Source organism: Oikopleura dioica, chromosome 2 (assembly GCF_907165135.1).
Source record: "Oikopleura dioica chromosome 2, OKI2018_I68_1.0, whole genome shotgun sequence".
NCBI classification, from domain to species: Eukaryota; Metazoa; Chordata; class Appendicularia; order Copelata; family Oikopleuridae; genus Oikopleura; species Oikopleura dioica.
In genome coordinates this window covers 6437596-6454227 of record NC_137292.1, presented here as the reverse complement: position 1 = coordinate 6454227, position 16632 = coordinate 6437596, and the positions used below count along the sequence as shown (strand labels likewise).

Sequence of the window (16632 nt, the reverse complement as noted above, 5' to 3'; positions counted from 1 at the left end):
ATGAAATTTCAAAGTATCTCTTTCTTCAATTTTTTCCGACTCTAGAATGCTGCGAACAAGGCGCAATCTGGCAAAGGCTTTCGCTATATCGGGCGCTTGCGGTGCGAGCTATGCTTATGGAAAATGGGGACTCACCCCTTTAGGTTCTCTTCTATGTCTCCAAATCAGTTTTAACTGCAATCATTTCAGATTATCCAGAGATGGCAGTTCGCTCCGGTCGGCTGGGTGTGACAGTTTTGAAGATCGTTAAGGACTTCAACGGAATGAAGAAGCTGTCTGAAGAGGCATACAAGGAGGGTATGCCGGACTTCCACGTGCGTACGGCTCAACTTCTTTACGAAATGTGTTGCGCCAATCGCGGAACCTACATCAAAGTTGGCCAGCACATCGGCGCCATGGAATATCTACTCCCAATACAGTATGTTGACAGATTCAAGACGCTGCATGCGGATGCCCCAAGATCGACAGAAGCAGAAATTCGTAGCGTTGTTCGAGCAGAATTAGGAAAAGAACTCGAAGAAGTGTTTGATGATTGGGATTGGAATCCTCTCGGAGCCGCTTCTCTTGCTCAGTGTCACAAAGCCAAGCTAAAAGAAACTGGCGAAGTTGTTGCGGTGAAAGTGCAGCACGCAGCTGTCCAGCATTCTGCTCATTTAGATCTCATGCTCATGGAACTGGGAGTCATGCAATGTGCACGACTCTTTCCAGAGTTCAAGCTCGGCTGGCTCGCCAGAACCACTCGTCAAAATCTACCGCGCGAACTTGACTTCCTTCAAGAAGTCTCCAATGCAGACAGATGTCGACAGCTTATGAAAAATATTCCCTGGCTTAAAATCCCAAAGAATTTACATAATTACTGTACGAGTCGTTTACTCGTCATGGAGTATCTTCCAGGAACAATGGTCAACAACAAGGAGGAGCTAAGGCAGCGGAAAATAGATGTTGAGAAGACTGTGGAACGCGTCACAGAAATGTATTCAGAAATGATTTTTAATCATGGATTTATCCATTGGTATGACGCACTTTTTATTATCTTCTCTTACGATTTCTTTTTCAGTGACCCACACCCGGGAAACGTCCTAGTCAACAAAGGAAAGGATGGTCAGCCCGAGATCACTCTTCTCGATCACGGGCTCTACGAAACGATCAGCCAAGACTTCCAATACAACTATTCGATGCTCTGGCGATCGATGATTCGTGGTGATCAAAAAAGCTTGAGGAAGGCTTCTGCCGCCTTGAATGTCGAGTCAATGTTCCCTCTTTTGGCGGCGATGGTCAGTGGGCGATCCTGGCAGAGTGTTAAACAGGGATTGAAAAATACTGAAAGTATCACGAAAACGGAAGACGAGCTTATTCAAGCTGAGATAAGCATGTGGATCCCTGAAATGTCAGAGGTTCTCGAAAACATCCCAAAGCAGATGATCCTTGTTTTGAAAACGAATGATCTTCTTCGTGGTTTGGAAACGACTCTCGGTTGTCGTCCGGGTGCAAGTTCATTCGTGCACATGTCTGAGTATTGTCTAAGGATGATGTATGCCGTTGAAAGGCTAGATCGACCCTCGTGGAAGTTGTATTTTGACTATCAGAAAGAAATGTGGGCGATGTTCTTTTACAAGTTATATTTGCGCTCAACCAAGGTTTGGATTTTTATCCCTTTGCCTTTTTTAACTGTAATTCAGTGGGGAGGTGAAAAAGTAACAGACCTGATTCATGGGACAAAAGACGAACGAATGGTAGAGTGGAATAAAGCCTTCGAGCGAACAAAGGCTTAGAAAATCCCTGGAAAAGTAGACTTTTAAAATATTCAAAGTTATGTTTCTTAACAGACAAAGGTGTAAATATATTTCTGTATAAAAAGAACTAACCACTGAAACTTGAACTGAAAAACCTTGAAGATTAAACTCCGTTCCAATAAACTGATTCAATGATTCTATTTCTTATTCGTTTATTTATTGTCCTTGTTGTTTTTATTTGTCCAAACTTCGGTAATTGAAGAATGCCACATTAAAAGATGGACGGTGCTGGCGATGGAAAATTGCCTGGCGGTGACACGTCTCATAGTGAAGTCAGATTCGTCCCGTCTCAGCATCATGCTGAGCTCCTTAGTGACGATTCTGTTGTTCCTTCCGTTCAACCTGTTTCTCAAGAATCCTCTCCAGTCACAGCTCCGACGAAACGACGCGGCGGCGTGAGCTTTGCGTCCAACACTGAAATTATCGGTCCGACAATGCCCATCGAAGGACCGAGGCGGATGTCAAGTCCGAATTTATCCCCAAACAGGAATATTTTCGATACGCCAGAAACTGGCTGTATTGGGTTGAAAAACATCGGCAACACCTGCTACATGAATTCTGTAAGTTAGCTTCTCTGATTTCTTATATCTCAACGGGTCATTTAGGCTCTGCAATGTCTTCTTCACGAGCCGACCTTTTTCAACTTCTTCGCCGACTTCGAAAATGCGTCCAGAAATGAAAATGGCAAAGGATTCAAAGACACCGCCCTTACGTAAGTGATTAATTCCTCAAAATAGCAATTTAGTAAAATTCTAATTTAGCCCGGAGATCAGGAAGCTTTTTAATCAGTACTGGACATCGAAATCGAGTTGGATCGCTCCACATGACTTCAAAAGCAGACTTGACGTCGAATGCAGCCAGTTTGCCGGGCTCTTTCAGCAGGACGGACAAGAATTTTTAGCCGTAATGTTAGGTAAGTAACAAAATGTTTTACCGAAAATTTTACTGTAGTTTCTATTCATGATCGTTTAGACAAAATGCATGAGGAAATCGTGGAAGCAACAAAGCCCGCAAACGACCTTTCTCAGTCTTCAGAGCACCAAAACATTGTTAGGGCGATTTCAAACGATGGCTCTTCAGACTCTGCTTTCCTTTCGGCTGGCAGTGATACCAACCATCAAAAGTAAATCTTTGAAGTGTTGTGTGTGTCTTTTCATATAATTTCCTCAAAGCTCCCCGTTTTCTGACGCAGGCGCAACACAATCAGTTGAGTCAAAAACTCGCAAGCGTCAATCAAGTGGCTCCAGTCAAGCGGACTCTCCTCCTAATCCAGCGAGTCCGATCAACAACGCCTTCCACAAAGTATCCCTCTCCGACTCGCCAAAACACCAGCTAGGCTCGCCTTCGACAAGCCAAGCCAGTACCTCTGGAAGCACAACAAGCAGTACACCAAGTCAGCCAGCGAAAAGGCCGCGGCTTACTTCGGAATGTACAATTGTCTCCGACGATCCAAAGAAACTATGGGACAAGTATATGGCAGAGAATTTATCGCCCGTTTCGAAAAACTTCCAAGGTCAATTTGCTTCTGAACTTTGCTGTAAAATGTGTAACAATAGGTAAAAATCATCAAGTTGGAGAATCTTCCTTTTTGATTTTGTGTTTTAGATCGACTACTTACGAAAACTTCATGTATTTAATTGTTCCAGTTCCTAATCCTGAGAAAAAGACGCTTGCTATCAAATATGCTTGTCATACAGAATCGTATTTCACCAAACTTGCCGTGGAAGTATCCAAAAAAACTACTGATAAAATCTCGTTAATTACGGACGCCACCAAAGAACTTTTAGAGGTAAGATATTCCGAATATAATTGCGCTGGTTTCTGGGCCAATCAGAAGCTGTTATTATGGCTCTGAGCCAATCAAAGACCGTAGACCCGTGAATATAGGTTGCCCAGGTTGTAGGCCAATCAGAAGCCGTGACTTTGTGTGTCGGCGAATAACAAGCTATCAGACGAGCAGCCCTACCTTTTAGAGAGTCAAAAATGAAAATGGAAATTTCAGAAAAGCAACAGAAAAGTGACAAATATGGATCTCTTCGAATTGAGCGATGGTCAAATTAGAAAGCAGATAAATATATCCGACCCAATGTATATGCTCCCGACGCGTGAGAACTCTGAACTCATCCTGATGGAGTCAGTCGACTTGCGAAACGAGCCAGAGGTGAAAGAGACAAGTGGAGAGGATAAAATCGACTGTAACATTTGCCTGGGCGAAACTGTAGTTGGAGAGATGAAGACATGCCCGTACTCGTGTGGCGTGATGATTTGCGCATGCTGTGCTGAATCGTTTGCGGATTCAACCGAGTGCATGAAGTGCAAGGAAAAGATCGAAAAATACGACGATGTCGAAATAGACTCAAAAGTTAATATCCCAGTTGCTCCAGCTTTACCGGCAATTCTCGAAGAGCAAGTGTCGATCGTCTCTCTCAAATTAAAAATAGAAAGCGAGGATCTTGACGACAAGCTGCGATCTGTTTCTGTCCCCTTTTCTATTCGAATAAGCAAAAAAAGTAAGACAAAATTCATGATAACGGCGCTCATCAGCTGTTCAGCCAATTCATCAAAGCTGTATAATTACGTGACGATGTACATGCTTCAATTTTCCGAACAAATGCCGGAATTCGACATTCACTACTCGAATATAAACGGCGAATACTGTTCAAAATGCGGCTCCACTTGTCAAGGATGTATCGTACCTCCTGACTTCGATATCCAGCTCAAATCGTAGGACAATTTAACAATTCCTTTGAACTTATTCAAATTAAGCAACGACCATTTCAAAATTGTAACGAAATCAGAAATCAGCAACGTCACTTGGGAAAACAGCGAGAGCTACAATAACCTCTTCGACAAATCAAAAAGACCTTCGCTAGAAAAATGCCTGAAAGAGTTTACAACACCTGAAGAAATGGGCGAAAATTGCGTTTACTGTCAGAAATGTCAGAAAAACACAAGCGCGACAAAGGTATGATTTCTTTCCGCTCTCTCCTTGATCATGGTTTTTGTCTTTAGACGATGACGGTGCAGAGGTTTCCTGACACATTGATAATCTACCTAAAGCGCTTCGTCTTTGAAAACGCAATATCGAAGAAAATCGACACTGAGGTGCTCTTCGATCGGATTGGACTGGATGTGAGCGCGCTAGAAACAGCTGACGGAGAAAAATCGGGAAAGTATAATTTGATTGGCTCGATTCAGGTAAAGATTCAAAATAAATTTAACTCCTAATAAAGCATTTAGCACTTTGGAACAACCAATGTCGGGCATTACACTGCCTATGCGAAGAATCCGTTCGACGGAAAGTGGAATTATTACGATGACCAAGATGTTAGTGTAAAACGGCCGACAGCGAGGGATGCAAAGGATGTCTACATTCTTTTCTACAGGAGGTTTGATGGTCTTTTATTCACAATTATATTGAATCAGGTTATTCTTAATATAAAACCATCTTTTCTTATTGAAATCTAATTGGTTTGAAAAAGGGAAAACGCAGCTGGAGCGGAGAAAACACTCCTCGATACAGTTATTTCGAACGCTCCAGAAGCCCTTCATCATGAAGCTCCAAATGTAATTTTCGATACTGAAGAGCCGGGAATGCAAAGCTGTCAAATACAGACGATGGATTCGACAGAGGAGTTGTGGATGCAAGTACCGGACGTTGAGCCAGCGAACCCACCGAGAGTTTCTCCCGTCGGTTCGCCGATCAGAAGAGTTGGCGGGTCAATTAACATCAGATCATGCTCTCCTGACGGATCGATCAACAACTGCTCGCCGGGTTCTGACAGAGAAGAGCTCGATCTCGACCTGGATTACCAGGTAAATGCAATAGACTATTGCCAATAGTACTGTATTCAGCCCCTTACTAAAGTTTTTAGGTCGAAGAAAACACTTGCCAAAGTGAAATTCCTGACGCTCCAGATCATGAAAAAGGATATTTTTGATGTGCAGTTTCTTCTATTTCGTTAATTAGATCACTTTGAACTGCCCCTCTGTTCCCCTTTTCATATTTTTTGATATTTTTTGTGACCATGATTTCTTTCACCCACGGTTCTTACACGTTGTAGTTTTGTTTTGTTTCACTGCCTCAAGATATCCTCCAATCACCTGTTTTTTTATGTTCCTTCGTTATTTTTCACTACTTTTTTGTCACAGATAAGCAACTGACAGTTTTGATAATTTTAAATGAATACCGTTTTCCATGTTTAAAATTAAGATATCTTCAGCAATTTCACCCCTGATGAAAGTTCAGAGAAAAAAATAGTAGAACTAAACCAAAGTGAAAATTCATAAAACTTTATATTATCGTAAAACTACTTTATTTCTTTCTATTTCACTAAATATTATATGTAAATTTATTCCACCAAACAAGGAGTTAAAAGAATTCTTTAGAGCAAACAAGTGAATGTAACTGCACCATGGTTACGTTACGATCGAAATCGGCGCCGAGAAAGTCGAAAAGACTTGAAACAGCTTCAAAAAAGGTCGAAAAGGAGCAAATAACCAAGAAGGTCAATAATGGGAAATTATCGAAAAAGAGCCGTGGTCGTGAAAAAACAACAGAAGAAATCAAGGAAGAGTACGTAACTCCTCCTCCATCGCGAGCTCCATCTCCGCAAAGATCGCCTATTTATGTAAGACCCTTAAATTCTTCCCATAACTAACCTCATTCCTCAGATACCTCATGACGGTCCAGTGATTCTGGACGTCGTCGTCTCCCGGAGAAACAAGCGGCAGCCATCTTACAAGCCAAAGAACAACGATTGGATCAAAAAATCATCCAAGATCGAATTCGTCGGCCCAGAACGGCGGCTTTTCCGAGCAAGTGTTCAACGCCGAGGCCATAAAAAGCAGCGAGAATACATTCTCGTGGACTACTTGTACAAGAACTCCTACAAGACAAAACTGCCGCCGAAGAACCTTTGGCTCGATGAGCCGGACTACGAATTCTTTCCGATGCAGAATGTGAAGGGGGACAACAATAACGAAGTCCAACCAAAAGGGAAAAAAGAATCCACAGCAAAAAAGGCAAAGTCCACTGCAAAAAAGCCACCAGAATCTGAAAAGACGAAAAAAGCAGCTGCACCTCGGGCTAAATCAGCTAACAGGACTGGCAAACAGACGAAAGAAAAGACCTCCAAACCTCAGCAAGTTAAGCAGCGAAGTAAATCTGTTCCTAAAGTTGCTTCTACGCCAAAGAAAAAGACCTCACCATCGGAAATGAAAACACCATCGAGGAAGCCTCGCAAGCCTCGGTCAGAAGAGAGGCCTACGAAAAAGGCTCTAGCCCGGAGAGAATCCTCTTCGCCAAAGTTACCAGTTCCGTATTCAATCTTTCCATCACCTCCTTCTGAATCGCGATCGACATCCCATACCATGAGTTTGCCTCCGCCACCAATCCACGTGCCAGAAGATCCGGTGCACATCCTGACATCAACACCAAACACAAACGTTGGTAAGCCAAAGGCTTTTCGGCCGTGGCCGATGAGAGTGCGGAAGCCCATCCTTGCTGGTTCAGCTTCACCGAGATCAACTCATTCTGCTGATCCCACTTCTCTCGACCTCCTCGTCAGAAATAGACGACTATCTGGCGTTAGCCACCCTGGTCAATCAGACATCGACGAAGAAGAAGATTTCGACAACGAAGTGACGATGTTGTCTCCAAGACGCGAGCGAATCTACTCTCAACAAACTCCCGTTCGCCCATCACATTTCTCTGAACGACGCCTATCTTCTCATAGCCAGCCTGCTCCGCAACTAGGCCGAGGTAATCTATATCTAAGCTCAAACAGGAGACAAAGTGATTCTTTAGTGCTTTCGATGCCTCCTCCTGCGTCAAGCGGTTCCCGTTCTCCTTCAATTTCCGTGAGCAGCCTTGGCTCTGGTACTCCTCGTAGAGTGCCTAACAAGCGATGGGATGCGATTTACGCACATAGATCGCCACAAAAGAAGCTGCATCATTCGTTTTCCCAGCCGGCGATTCTTCCCAGTAGCACTCGATCGCTTCATGGTGACTTTATGTCGCAGACGGCCAGCTCGCAGCCTCAAGAGACCTCAACAAACATTCATCGTTCAGCGAACTCGAGTCGCGTTTCTTTCTCAGAAAGCCGCTTACGAACTCCAGTGAGCAAACGTAGGTCTCTCAATCCTGACATAACGCTGGAAGACGAAGAGGAGATGAACGAAGAGGCTGATTCTATCCAACTCAAAGCGCGAACGCCAAAGTCCCGACCAGGCCGCATCCCAACCAGCGACGCAATCTGGGACGACGAGATTAGTAAAATAAAGTTCTGAACATTTTGAGTTAACCCCTCTCATTTTTATGATTCGCAACTTCAAGTTTTGTCTTAAAATGTGCTCCAATTTGTTCATTATTTTATTATTACTATTATTATATAATAATTGTTCAATACCAAGTTTCTATCCTTTATCTTCTGTTATAAAATATCCAGTATTCACTTATTACATTAGATCTCTTTTATAACCTCGTTTACCGGCCAACTAGTGACTATCAGTTTGTATTTTTGGGCTCTCTCTCTTCAATTCAATTAAAATTCCTTTTTATATTCCTTGACAGTCAAAAATTACTCATTGATACGTCTTTTCCGATTGTTTTATTCCTACCGTGCATCTGTAAATTAACCTGATTTATCTAAATTAACGCATCCTCCATTTATCTGTACAAATTTACACTATTCGACCCTTATTTGCATTTACATTTACAAGTTTTGTACATGTTTTGTATCGCTTTTCTTACCACCACGAACTGACCACTGATGACTCGGCCCTAGTTGACAGGTTCACTGCCACTTTTTCAGCTGGCTACAAAAAAATTCTTGATAAAAGTCCCTTTCGGTACCAAATGCATTAATAACTCTTATCATTCAGAATGGCTCTTCGTACTAACTTTGAGAACTCGAACGAAGTTGGCGTCTTTGCTAAACTTACAAACAAGTACGCCCTTGTCGGCATTGGAGCCAACGAGAACTTTTACAGGTATTTAATCTTTTTTATGAAGATGCGGAAATAGTTTTGTAGCGTTTTTGAGTCTGAATTAACGGACGTTATTCCCGTTGTGCACACATCAATTGCTGGATGCAGAATTATCGGCCGATTGACTGCTGGAAACAAAAACGGCGTCCTCTGCCCTCAGAACACAACAGATCAGGAGCTTCAGGTATTGTAACCTACATCGGGCCCTACATAAACGTTTTCTCTTCCAGCACATCCGTAACTCGCTCCCCGACGGTGTCAGAGTCATGCGGATAGAAGAACGCTTATCAGCTCTTGGAAACGTTATCGCTTGCAATGACTACGTCGCCCTCGTCCACCCAGATATTGATCGGGAAACGGAAGAAATCATCGCCGACACGCTCAATGTCGAAGTTTTTAGGTGCGCCAGCTGCTCCACGCGAAATTTGAATAATATTATTCATTTCTCTTATTTAGGCAAACAGTTGCAGATCAGGTTTTGGTTGGGACGTATTGTCAGTTTACAAACAAGGGCGGCCTTGTGCACCCGAAAACAACGCCAGAGGATCAGGATGAATTAGCGAGCTTGTTGCAGGTGCCCCTTGTGGCTGGAACGGTCAACAGAGGATCCGATGTTATCGGAGGTACGTAGCTCTCTCAGACTTCATTGCTGTTAGACTTCTTGGCTGTCAGACTTCTTGTTGTTGCTAATGGAATAAATTTTTGTGTTTTTAGGCGGAATGGTTGTAAATGATTGGGTCTCCTTCGTCGGGCAAGACACGACTGCAACGGAAATCTCGGTGATAGAGTCCATTTTCCGTCTCAACGATCAGCAGCCCGACAAGGTTACTGGCGACATGAGACACGCTCTCATCGACTCAATGGTGGCGTAATTGAGAATTTCGATCTCATCTTCTCAATTTGAATCGAACGAACGTTTTTCCGAAAGGAATTGAGTATGAAATACTACCAGAATGTTAAAAATAACTGTAACTGTTCCCACATCTTGCGCTCGTCACACATTTCAATTACAAATGACTAGAGCCGTCAAAAATTCAAATTTTATCGATTTAAGATCATAAATAGATGGCTACGACAAATAAGAAATTGCTTTATGTGGGTGGCTTGGCCGAAGAGGTGGACGAAAAGATGGTCCACGCGGCCTTCATTCCTTTTGGTGATATCATAGGTAGGAAATATGAGCTTGAATTGTGTCTGATGATGATGTTTTAAGATATCACAGTGCCACTGGATTTTGAGACTGAAGCTCACAGAGGCTTCGCTTTTGTTGAATACAAAGAAGTCGGCGACGCTGCTTCGGCCATGGACAACATGGACGATGCTGAGCTTTTTGGAAGGACGCTAAAGGTCAATATTGCGCGACCAATCAAGGTTAGATTCTAGTCCTAAGGATAAAATACACGAAATGTGTGTAGATGAAAGATGGTCACTATTCGAGACCGGTTTGGGCGGATGATTCGTGGCTCGCGAAATACGCAGGTAAAACGCTGGAAGATGAGCGAACTGGTCCGTTGGGCGATGTATCCGTCGAGCATACTGGCAAAACAGCAACCATTGGTGAGTTACAGTTACAGTCACAGCTTCTCATTTCCTAAGAACGGATAGCTATCAAAATATGCAAGATTCATTCAGCTACGGTCGGGGCTGATCCTTTATATTTCAGATAAGACAAAGAGTGGAATGACCAACGAGGCTAATCCGCGAGTTTACTTCGACATCACTATTGGCGGCCAATTTGCCGGGCGAATGGAGTTTGAGCTCCGGCAGGATACAGTTCCCAGAACGACTGAAAACTTCAGGTTGGCAAACTTTTAGTTCTCTACACCTGAGCTAATTCTTTTTCACAAGAAAACTCATCACAGGCGAAAAAGGTTTCGGCTACAAAAACTCGAGCTTTCATCGAATTATTCCTGGATTCATGTGTCAAGGAGGCGATTTTCAGCATGGAGATGGAACGGGTGGAAAATCAATTTACGGAAAAAAATTCGATGACGAAAATTTTGTCCTGAAGCACGACGGACCGGGAATACTGTCGATGGCGAACTGTGGTCCGAATACGAACGGGTCGCAGTTCTTTATTTGTACGGAAAAGGTAAGAGATTATTTACGTGTGTCTCCGTGTTCGGCAAGGCATGATTAAAAGAATAATCTCTGTCTGAGATTTTGATTAATATCATTTATTCAGACGGACTGGTTAGACGGAAAACACGTCGTTTTCGGAAAACTAATCAAAGGACTGGACTGCTTGCGTCAAATGGAAGCTTGCGGTGCCAAAAGTGGCGTGGTCAAAAAGACGGTAAAATTGTTCTCTTCCTTGATTTTAGAAATTGAGCGTTTTTAGGTCAAAATTGTGGAATGCGGGGAACTGCGTCAAGTCCGCGAAGAAGAAAGAAAAGCCGGCGTATTTTAGAAAAAAATAGTTCATTTGATTATCTTGTGCTCTCTGTTCTCCACTGCCCTAAACTCTTACTTTCTCATTGAATGTAAGATCATTAGGAGAAAATAAATGGCATTTTATAGATCAAAGATGAAGCTCTTATCAGTCTTTGTCGCTCTCGCGTTTGGTCAAAATGATACGACTCCGGAGCCGGCTCCCACGACGCCCGTTCCTGATCCAACAACTCCAGAACAAGTGCCGACAACAATTGAGCCAACGCCGAAACCGGTTGTTCCATCAGGCAAGACAGCGCTACCCCCAATCTTGTTAATCCCTTCATTTAGAGATCAAAGTCCTTTACGACGAGGCTGACCAGCCTTGCATCATGATGCAGTTCGTCGCAGAAGTTCAAACTCAAACAAACAACTGTAAGTTCTTTTCCTTTCCACCTTCCTTTTTATTAAATCCTAAGATACTATTCGATCAAACGAAACAGAAGTCATCACCTCTGAATCATCATGCCTTGGCTTTGACGGAACGCAAGCCGGCGCTCTTGTTGTCAATTACAAGTAAAGACCATTATGAAGCGGTCAGCTTTAATTCTCGTTTTTAGCGATGATGTTCAGCTCAACTTCGCGCTCAGCTACAATGTCACTGGCCTTGGAAATGAAACTAAATGGAAGATTGACTCTATCACAGCTGTTGATGGTAAGATAGAGATAGAATAAGAGATTCTAGTTTTTATTCTAGCGGATGATGTTCGACTGGTCACTGAAGATCTCAAAGCGGAGTGGATCTACGGAGGAATCGCATACTCTTGCATTACTGGCTTCACTTCCAACTTGACTGTAGAAGAACAACAGTAAGTCTTCGAAAACTCAACTCCCTTTACATTTCAACTAAGGAATTCGACGGCTAGCATTACAATGTCCGACTTGTGGGTTGAAGTCGCCTTGGCTAACTACCCGATTGAAAACGCTACACACTTTTCAAAGGCAATCAGTTGCGCTGCTGATATTGAAGAGTCGCTTCTTGGTATGATAATGAATTTGAATTGGCCGATAGATAATGATTTCTAGTGCCGATCATTGTTGCTACTGCTCTCGCTGGTTTGGTTCTCGCTATTTGTGTCGCTTACATTATTGGAAGACGAAAAACATACAGTGGATACAATCCAATGTAGAAATCAAAATGATAATAATCATATTAAAACCCCTAAAAGCCACGAAATTACCTTCACTAATAAGAACGAAAAAAAAAATCTAAAAAATTCAAGCGTTTACGCTCATTTCCTTTGTTTCACCGAAAGTACTTGATTTCGTCCCTCTTTCGACTCCTCTGCCCGAATAAAACAATGCTTCAATTTAACCTTGTTCCAAATACTCTCTGATTTGAAATTTCTTTTCACTTGATTTACGATAACTTTTCTTTATCTCTCAATTACCTTTTCTTTCATTTCAAAAAAGCTTCACCAAACATCTAAATAGTGCAGATCAAGTGCAGATCAATTACTGGAAACATTTAAACAATTACACGGATACAATTGAATGCTAGTAGCTCGATCACAATAAAATGTTATAAAAAAAGTCATCGAAGTCAATTTTTTCAGGAATGAAATTGTAATGGATCCAAATCAGCCAAGGCAAAATCTGCCGCAAAATGCACCGAAAACAAATTACATCCAGATCAGGCCGATCGCTCCAGCGCAGGGTCAGAATAGGCCCATTCAGCCGGGCCAAATTCAATTCCATGTCCCAACCAAAAGGTTTAATAAGAAAATAATACATGCGCAAATTTAATCTTACGCCTTTCAGTCCTAGAACAATCCGGCCAGCAAAGGCGAAAACGCGAGTCGTAATTCCGAGCCAACAAGGTATTTTCATCTAACCCCGATCTCCTCATTAATTCTCCCTTAAAAGTCGTGAACGTAAGCGGGCAACAGGTGATTCAAGCTCCTCAAAATCAACGCGTCGTCTTTCTCCAGCCAGTTACGAACTCAAATGGCCAAATCACCTACATTCAGAAAAATGCTCCAAGCCAGCAATCGGTACTTTCGCTTACCCCTTATACGAGCTAAGAGTTTTTTTAGCCAACTCTGATTCAATCAGCAAGACCGCAGCAAGTTCAGTCCGTGAAACTTGAAAGCACAATGAGTGACGAGGTAACGTACTCAGAGAATTAATCGGTCTGAGTGTCTTTTCTAGTTCCGCGGCCGAAACGAGGGAACGTCAAGCTCATTCAACCTAGCTCCAGCAAGTCATCCTTACGTCCTTCCATCTCCAATGCCCGTCTCCGCGACTGTCACGGAACACATGATCACCGAAAACCTTCTCAACCGGAGCAACCCCAACGCTACCGTCTCTGGAAATAACAAGGGTTGTTCTTGCTCAAAATCAAAGTGCCTGAAGCTCTATTGCGAATGTTTTCGAAGAGGAGAATACTGCCACTCTTACTGTGCCTGTACAATGTGTCATAATCAGGTACAGCAGTTTGCTGTTTCTTTTCAGTTTGAAATCTAGGAACAATACAACGATCTCCGCCAAAAAGCGATAAAATCAGCACTTGATCGCAACGAAGACGCCTTCAAGGTTAGAATTTTCCATTTTCAGAACTGGTTTTCATCGATTTTTATTTCTTCTAGCCCAAAGTCGCCAAAAGCGGGAAACAAGTAAACAACAAAGGGAAGCACCTGCGCGGGTGCAACTGTAAACGCTCTGGCTGCTTGAAAAAGTACTGCGAGTGTTATCAGGCGGGAGTGCCATGCAATGACATTTGTAATTGTGTTGGATGCAAAAATCGAGACGACCATGAGTAAGTTCAATTTGTTTAAGGTCAAAGATCATTACTTTGTGAGTCAGAGAATACCACACCGGAAGAATTTTGCACCTACAGCTTATTGTAAACAAGAAAATCATCTCGATCATATTTGAAAATTATTGAAATTTAATTTATTGATTTAATAATTGGAAAGCCATTTATCCGGCTATTTTGTGGATATTCTAGAACTCTTTATATAATTGGGTTTGAATAATTTTTAAGCATTTTCAATGATCTCGGACCTCCTGGTGCCAAGCGCCAAAAGCTGGGCGTCTCAAGGATTCTGCAAACGACTCTCAGTCCAGCTGTTGTTTCCGCTGCTGCTAACTGCTTGATTGCGTCAGCTCGGTCTAAGCCGGTACGTATCATACTTCATGTACCGTACGTTATTCCAAAAAATGTGTTACGAGAATGTTCGGAAAAGTTGGAGTAATCCTTCATCCATGTCAGATCTCTCTGGTCCATTTGAGATAAATTTCCTTCGTGTGTTTTGTAACAGCAAATGTTCTAGGATGATCCTGTTGCCGCGGAAAGAGCTGTTCTCGCACAATTTGGCCGAACGCTGAAAGACATCATCAGTCACACGATAAATCAGCAGCGCGAATCCAGTCGGAAAACGCTCAATTCATGAACGAAGATCGTAATTAACATTGTGTCAACCTGAATCTTCTCAAAACTAATGCCTTCCTGACCATTCCACACTGCCCCTGTTGAATACTTGACAAGTTCAAAGGTCTATAAATCTTGAAGAATATTGACCTTTACTTTATTTCTCCTCCTTGATATCAAAATCTAGAATATTTTCCCTTTGAAAATTTCAGTTCTTCTTCGTTTAGCGGTTATACTCGCTTATTGATTGTGCTTAGTTTCTTTCATTAGCAGCATATATACCTGTGAATCTCTCTACCTGTACTAATCAGGAGATGATCTTCAGACAGGACAAATCGATGAAGTCCATCTGATTAAACCTTACTGACTTTGATCGAGCCTTTCTGCCTATGAAACGATTGTTAAAATATATAATACTCGAATGCATTCCCGAACATATCTGAAAATACCATTATTTGCAATTAAAAAAGCTTTTTCAGGATGAAGTTGATCGCCCAGAACGTCGCCCGACAGGTCTCCCGATCGTTGGTCTACGATGCTACTCGACCAAACTTGAAAATTGGCGCCAACACTAAGGTTTTATTTCTGTAATCGTCATTATTTCATCGATATATTTAAGGTGATCGTTCAAGGCTTCACCGGCAAGCAGGGTACTTATCACTCCGAGCAGGCCATTGCTTACGGTACACAGGTCGTCGGTGGTGTCACTCCCGGCAAAGGTGGCCAGGAGCACCTTGGCGTTCCTGTTTTCAACTCCGTCGCTGACGCAAGAAAGGTATGATTAACATCTGTTGAATATTTATCATCTAACGATTGAAGGGAACTGGTGCCGACGCTACCGTCATCTACGTCCCTCCCAAGTTCGCCGCCAACGCCATCCTTGATGCCATCGAAGCCGAAATTCCTCTTGCCGTCTGCATCACTGAAGGTATCCCCGCCCAGGACATGGTCCGCGTCAAATCTGCCCTGATCCAGCAGGACAAGACCCGACTTATCGGTCCCAACTGCCCCGGCATCATCTCCCCCGAGCAGTGCAAGATCGGTATCATGCCCGGTCACATCCATCAGCGAGGAAAGATTGGTATCGTCTCTCGATCCGGCACACTCACTTACGAAGCTGTGCACCAAACTACCGAGACTGGATTCGGCCAGACCCTCTGCATTGGTATCGGTGGTGATCCATTCAACGGCACCAACTTCATCGATTGCCTCGAAGTCTTCCTCAACGACCCAGAGACCAAGGGTATCATGATGATCGGTGAAATCGGTGGTGATGCCGAAGAGCAGGCTGCTGAATACCTCCGAGAGCACAACTTCAGCCAGGTTTCATCAGCAACGTAATTCTTTTATTCAAAATTCGCTTTCAGGCCAACCCCAAGCCCGTCGTTGCATTTATCGCTGGTTCTACTGCTCCTCCCGGACGACGAATGGGTCACGCCGGTGCTATCATCTCTGGCGGCAAAGGAACTGCCGAAGCTAAATTCGCTGTAAGTTTCTCAATTACTCTGAGACAGTTATTTTGATGCTCTGGCGTTGCTTTCCCACACCATCAATAGGTTAACATGCCATTTTTATGACCGCTCTGTTCTTTGTAGTTTGGAATATGCTGGATTCTGTAGAAAATACTTAACGTTAGCGCGTCGGAAAGTCAAACTTCTACGTAGGGATTAACATTTCCCCGGCGCGTCAGCTCCGCATGTAAAAAACGTAAATAAATTCTCTTTCAGGCTCTCGACGACGTTGGAGTCGTCACCACCAACTCGCCCGCTCAGATGGGCAGATGCATGGTCCGAGCCTGGTCCGAGTACTACAACTAAGAAACAAAATAATCAACGAAAAAAGTCTGATGTGCGCCGTTTGATATCACTTTCTGTATGTCACTCTAATAGGTCAAATTTAATTTATTCCGAGAAGTTCAATCTTTACAAATTTCTTTCGGGCCCTGTGGAACATCACTACTGTCAACGGCAGGAAAATATATTTATAAGAAAAGTTGTTCCAATATCGAATTTTAGGCAAATGTAAATCTTTCACAATGTCTAAAAT

At 42.9% G+C, this 16632-nt stretch overlaps 7 protein-coding genes across 8 annotated transcripts; all 7 read left to right on the top strand.

Moving 5' to 3' along the window:
* The first annotated feature begins 24 nt into the window (after positions 1 to 24).
* LOC145700178 (aarF domain-containing protein kinase 1-like) lies at positions 25 to 1930 on the top strand. The gene is made up of 4 exons (XM_081777432.1): positions 25 to 143; positions 190 to 1012; positions 1058 to 1637; positions 1680 to 1930. Exons 1-4 carry the CDS (start codon positions 47 to 49, stop codon positions 1770 to 1772), a joined length of 1593 nt encoding a protein of 530 aa, XP_081633558.1. The 5' UTR covers positions 25 to 46; the 3' UTR covers positions 1773 to 1930.
* Positions 1931 to 2153: 223 nt separating this feature from the next.
* LOC145700175 (ubiquitin carboxyl-terminal hydrolase 4-like) lies at positions 2154 to 16588 on the top strand. Of its 2 annotated transcripts, XM_081777427.1 has the most exons (14): positions 2213 to 2353; positions 2399 to 2505; positions 2555 to 2706; positions 2766 to 2916; positions 2966 to 3349; positions 3399 to 3582; positions 3796 to 4303; positions 4346 to 4517; positions 4560 to 4758; positions 4806 to 4898; positions 15206 to 15361; positions 15406 to 15909; positions 15954 to 16073; positions 16314 to 16588. In XM_081777427.1, exons 1-14 carry the CDS (start codon positions 2228 to 2230, stop codon positions 16401 to 16403), a joined length of 2946 nt encoding a protein of 981 aa, XP_081633553.1. In that variant the 5' UTR covers positions 2213 to 2227; the 3' UTR covers positions 16404 to 16588. The 2 variants fall into 2 exon arrangements, with proteins under 2 accessions (XP_081633554.1, XP_081633553.1); XM_081777428.1 differs by lacking the exons at positions 15206 to 15361; positions 15406 to 15909; positions 15954 to 16073; positions 16314 to 16588 and adding exons at positions 5034 to 5182; positions 5276 to 5609; positions 5669 to 6148 and having other exon boundaries at positions 2154 to 2353; positions 4806 to 4991.
* Positions 6187 to 8638, top strand: LOC145700177 (uncharacterized). The gene is made up of 3 exons (XM_081777431.1): positions 6187 to 6424; positions 6468 to 7557; positions 7603 to 8638. Exons 1-3 carry the CDS (start codon positions 6209 to 6211, stop codon positions 8082 to 8084), a joined length of 1788 nt encoding a protein of 595 aa, XP_081633557.1. The 5' UTR covers positions 6187 to 6208; the 3' UTR covers positions 8085 to 8638.
* LOC145700198 (eukaryotic translation initiation factor 6-like) lies at positions 8667 to 9794 on the top strand. Its single transcript, XM_081777455.1, has 5 exons — positions 8667 to 8786; positions 8829 to 8967; positions 9014 to 9183; positions 9240 to 9406; positions 9498 to 9794. The coding sequence occupies exons 1-5, from the start codon at positions 8680 to 8682 to the stop codon at positions 9653 to 9655; spliced, it is 741 nt and encodes a 246-aa protein (XP_081633581.1). The 5' UTR covers positions 8667 to 8679; the 3' UTR covers positions 9656 to 9794.
* On the top strand, positions 9822 to 11272 carry LOC145700193 (peptidyl-prolyl cis-trans isomerase A-like). Its single transcript, XM_081777449.1, has 7 exons — positions 9822 to 9951; positions 9997 to 10154; positions 10199 to 10340; positions 10447 to 10582; positions 10632 to 10875; positions 10969 to 11079; positions 11125 to 11272. The coding sequence occupies exons 1-7, from the start codon at positions 9849 to 9851 to the stop codon at positions 11191 to 11193; spliced, it is 963 nt and encodes a 320-aa protein (XP_081633575.1). The 5' UTR covers positions 9822 to 9848; the 3' UTR covers positions 11194 to 11272.
* Positions 11293 to 12400, top strand: LOC145700195 (uncharacterized). The gene is made up of 7 exons (XM_081777452.1): positions 11293 to 11461; positions 11505 to 11588; positions 11633 to 11729; positions 11774 to 11868; positions 11911 to 12022; positions 12065 to 12195; positions 12240 to 12400. Exons 1-7 carry the CDS (start codon positions 11311 to 11313, stop codon positions 12341 to 12343), a joined length of 774 nt encoding a protein of 257 aa, XP_081633578.1. The 5' UTR covers positions 11293 to 11310; the 3' UTR covers positions 12344 to 12400.
* On the top strand, positions 12773 to 15032 carry LOC145700187 (protein lin-54 homolog). The gene is made up of 9 exons (XM_081777443.1): positions 12773 to 12925; positions 12975 to 13033; positions 13080 to 13207; positions 13250 to 13321; positions 13365 to 13640; positions 13680 to 13748; positions 13802 to 13971; positions 14200 to 14335; positions 14489 to 15032. Exons 1-9 carry the CDS (start codon positions 12783 to 12785, stop codon positions 14606 to 14608), a joined length of 1173 nt encoding a protein of 390 aa, XP_081633569.1. The 5' UTR covers positions 12773 to 12782; the 3' UTR covers positions 14609 to 15032.
* Positions 16589 to 16632: the final 44 nt, after the last annotated feature.

What these genes read in the sequence shown, in the direction of transcription:
- LOC145700178 (XM_081777432.1), top strand. Translation starts at nt 47, where the DNA reads ATGCTGCGAACAAGGCGCAATCTGGCAAAGGCTTTCGCTATATCGGGC. An exon ending in AATCATGGATTTATCCATTG is followed by an intron (nt 1,013 to 1,057) that starts GTATGACGCACT and finishes TTTCTTTTTCAG; the next exon opens with TGACCCACACCCGGGAAACG. An exon ending in TATATTTGCGCTCAACCAAG is followed by an intron (nt 1,638 to 1,679) that starts GTTTGGATTTTT and finishes ACTGTAATTCAG; the next exon opens with TGGGGAGGTGAAAAAGTAAC.
- LOC145700175 (XM_081777427.1), top strand. Translation starts at nt 2,228, where the DNA reads ATGCCCATCGAAGGACCGAGGCGGATGTCAAGTCCGAATTTATCCCCA. An exon ending in AAAACACAAGCGCGACAAAG is followed by an intron (nt 4,759 to 4,805) that starts GTATGATTTCTT and finishes TTTTGTCTTTAG; the next exon opens with ACGATGACGGTGCAGAGGTT. An exon ending in CCGTCGCTGACGCAAGAAAG is followed by an intron (nt 15,362 to 15,405) that starts GTATGATTAACA and finishes TAACGATTGAAG; the next exon opens with GGAACTGGTGCCGACGCTAC.
- LOC145700177 (XM_081777431.1), top strand. Translation starts at nt 6,209, where the DNA reads ATGGTTACGTTACGATCGAAATCGGCGCCGAGAAAGTCGAAAAGACTT. An exon ending in CGCAAAGATCGCCTATTTAT is followed by an intron (nt 6,425 to 6,467) that starts GTAAGACCCTTA and finishes CTCATTCCTCAG; the next exon opens with ATACCTCATGACGGTCCAGT. An exon ending in TGCTCCGCAACTAGGCCGAG is followed by an intron (nt 7,558 to 7,602) that starts GTAATCTATATC and finishes GTGATTCTTTAG; the next exon opens with TGCTTTCGATGCCTCCTCCT.
- LOC145700198 (XM_081777455.1), top strand. Translation starts at nt 8,680, where the DNA reads ATGGCTCTTCGTACTAACTTTGAGAACTCGAACGAAGTTGGCGTCTTT. An exon ending in GCCAACGAGAACTTTTACAG is followed by an intron (nt 8,787 to 8,828) that starts GTATTTAATCTT and finishes ATAGTTTTGTAG; the next exon opens with CGTTTTTGAGTCTGAATTAA. An exon ending in CAACAGATCAGGAGCTTCAG is followed by an intron (nt 8,968 to 9,013) that starts GTATTGTAACCT and finishes TTTCTCTTCCAG; the next exon opens with CACATCCGTAACTCGCTCCC.
- LOC145700193 (XM_081777449.1), top strand. Translation starts at nt 9,849, where the DNA reads ATGGCTACGACAAATAAGAAATTGCTTTATGTGGGTGGCTTGGCCGAA. An exon ending in TCCTTTTGGTGATATCATAG is followed by an intron (nt 9,952 to 9,996) that starts GTAGGAAATATG and finishes TGATGTTTTAAG; the next exon opens with ATATCACAGTGCCACTGGAT. An exon ending in GTGGCGTGGTCAAAAAGACG is followed by an intron (nt 11,080 to 11,124) that starts GTAAAATTGTTC and finishes GAGCGTTTTTAG; the next exon opens with GTCAAAATTGTGGAATGCGG.
- LOC145700195 (XM_081777452.1), top strand. Translation starts at nt 11,311, where the DNA reads ATGAAGCTCTTATCAGTCTTTGTCGCTCTCGCGTTTGGTCAAAATGAT. An exon ending in GAAACCGGTTGTTCCATCAG is followed by an intron (nt 11,462 to 11,504) that starts GCAAGACAGCGC and finishes CCCTTCATTTAG; the next exon opens with AGATCAAAGTCCTTTACGAC. An exon ending in CTCTATCACAGCTGTTGATG is followed by an intron (nt 11,869 to 11,910) that starts GTAAGATAGAGA and finishes TTTTTATTCTAG; the next exon opens with CGGATGATGTTCGACTGGTC.
- LOC145700187 (XM_081777443.1), top strand. Translation starts at nt 12,783, where the DNA reads ATGGATCCAAATCAGCCAAGGCAAAATCTGCCGCAAAATGCACCGAAA. An exon ending in ATGCTCCAAGCCAGCAATCG is followed by an intron (nt 13,208 to 13,249) that starts GTACTTTCGCTT and finishes GAGTTTTTTTAG; the next exon opens with CCAACTCTGATTCAATCAGC. An exon ending in GCAACGAAGACGCCTTCAAG is followed by an intron (nt 13,749 to 13,801) that starts GTTAGAATTTTC and finishes TATTTCTTCTAG; the next exon opens with CCCAAAGTCGCCAAAAGCGG.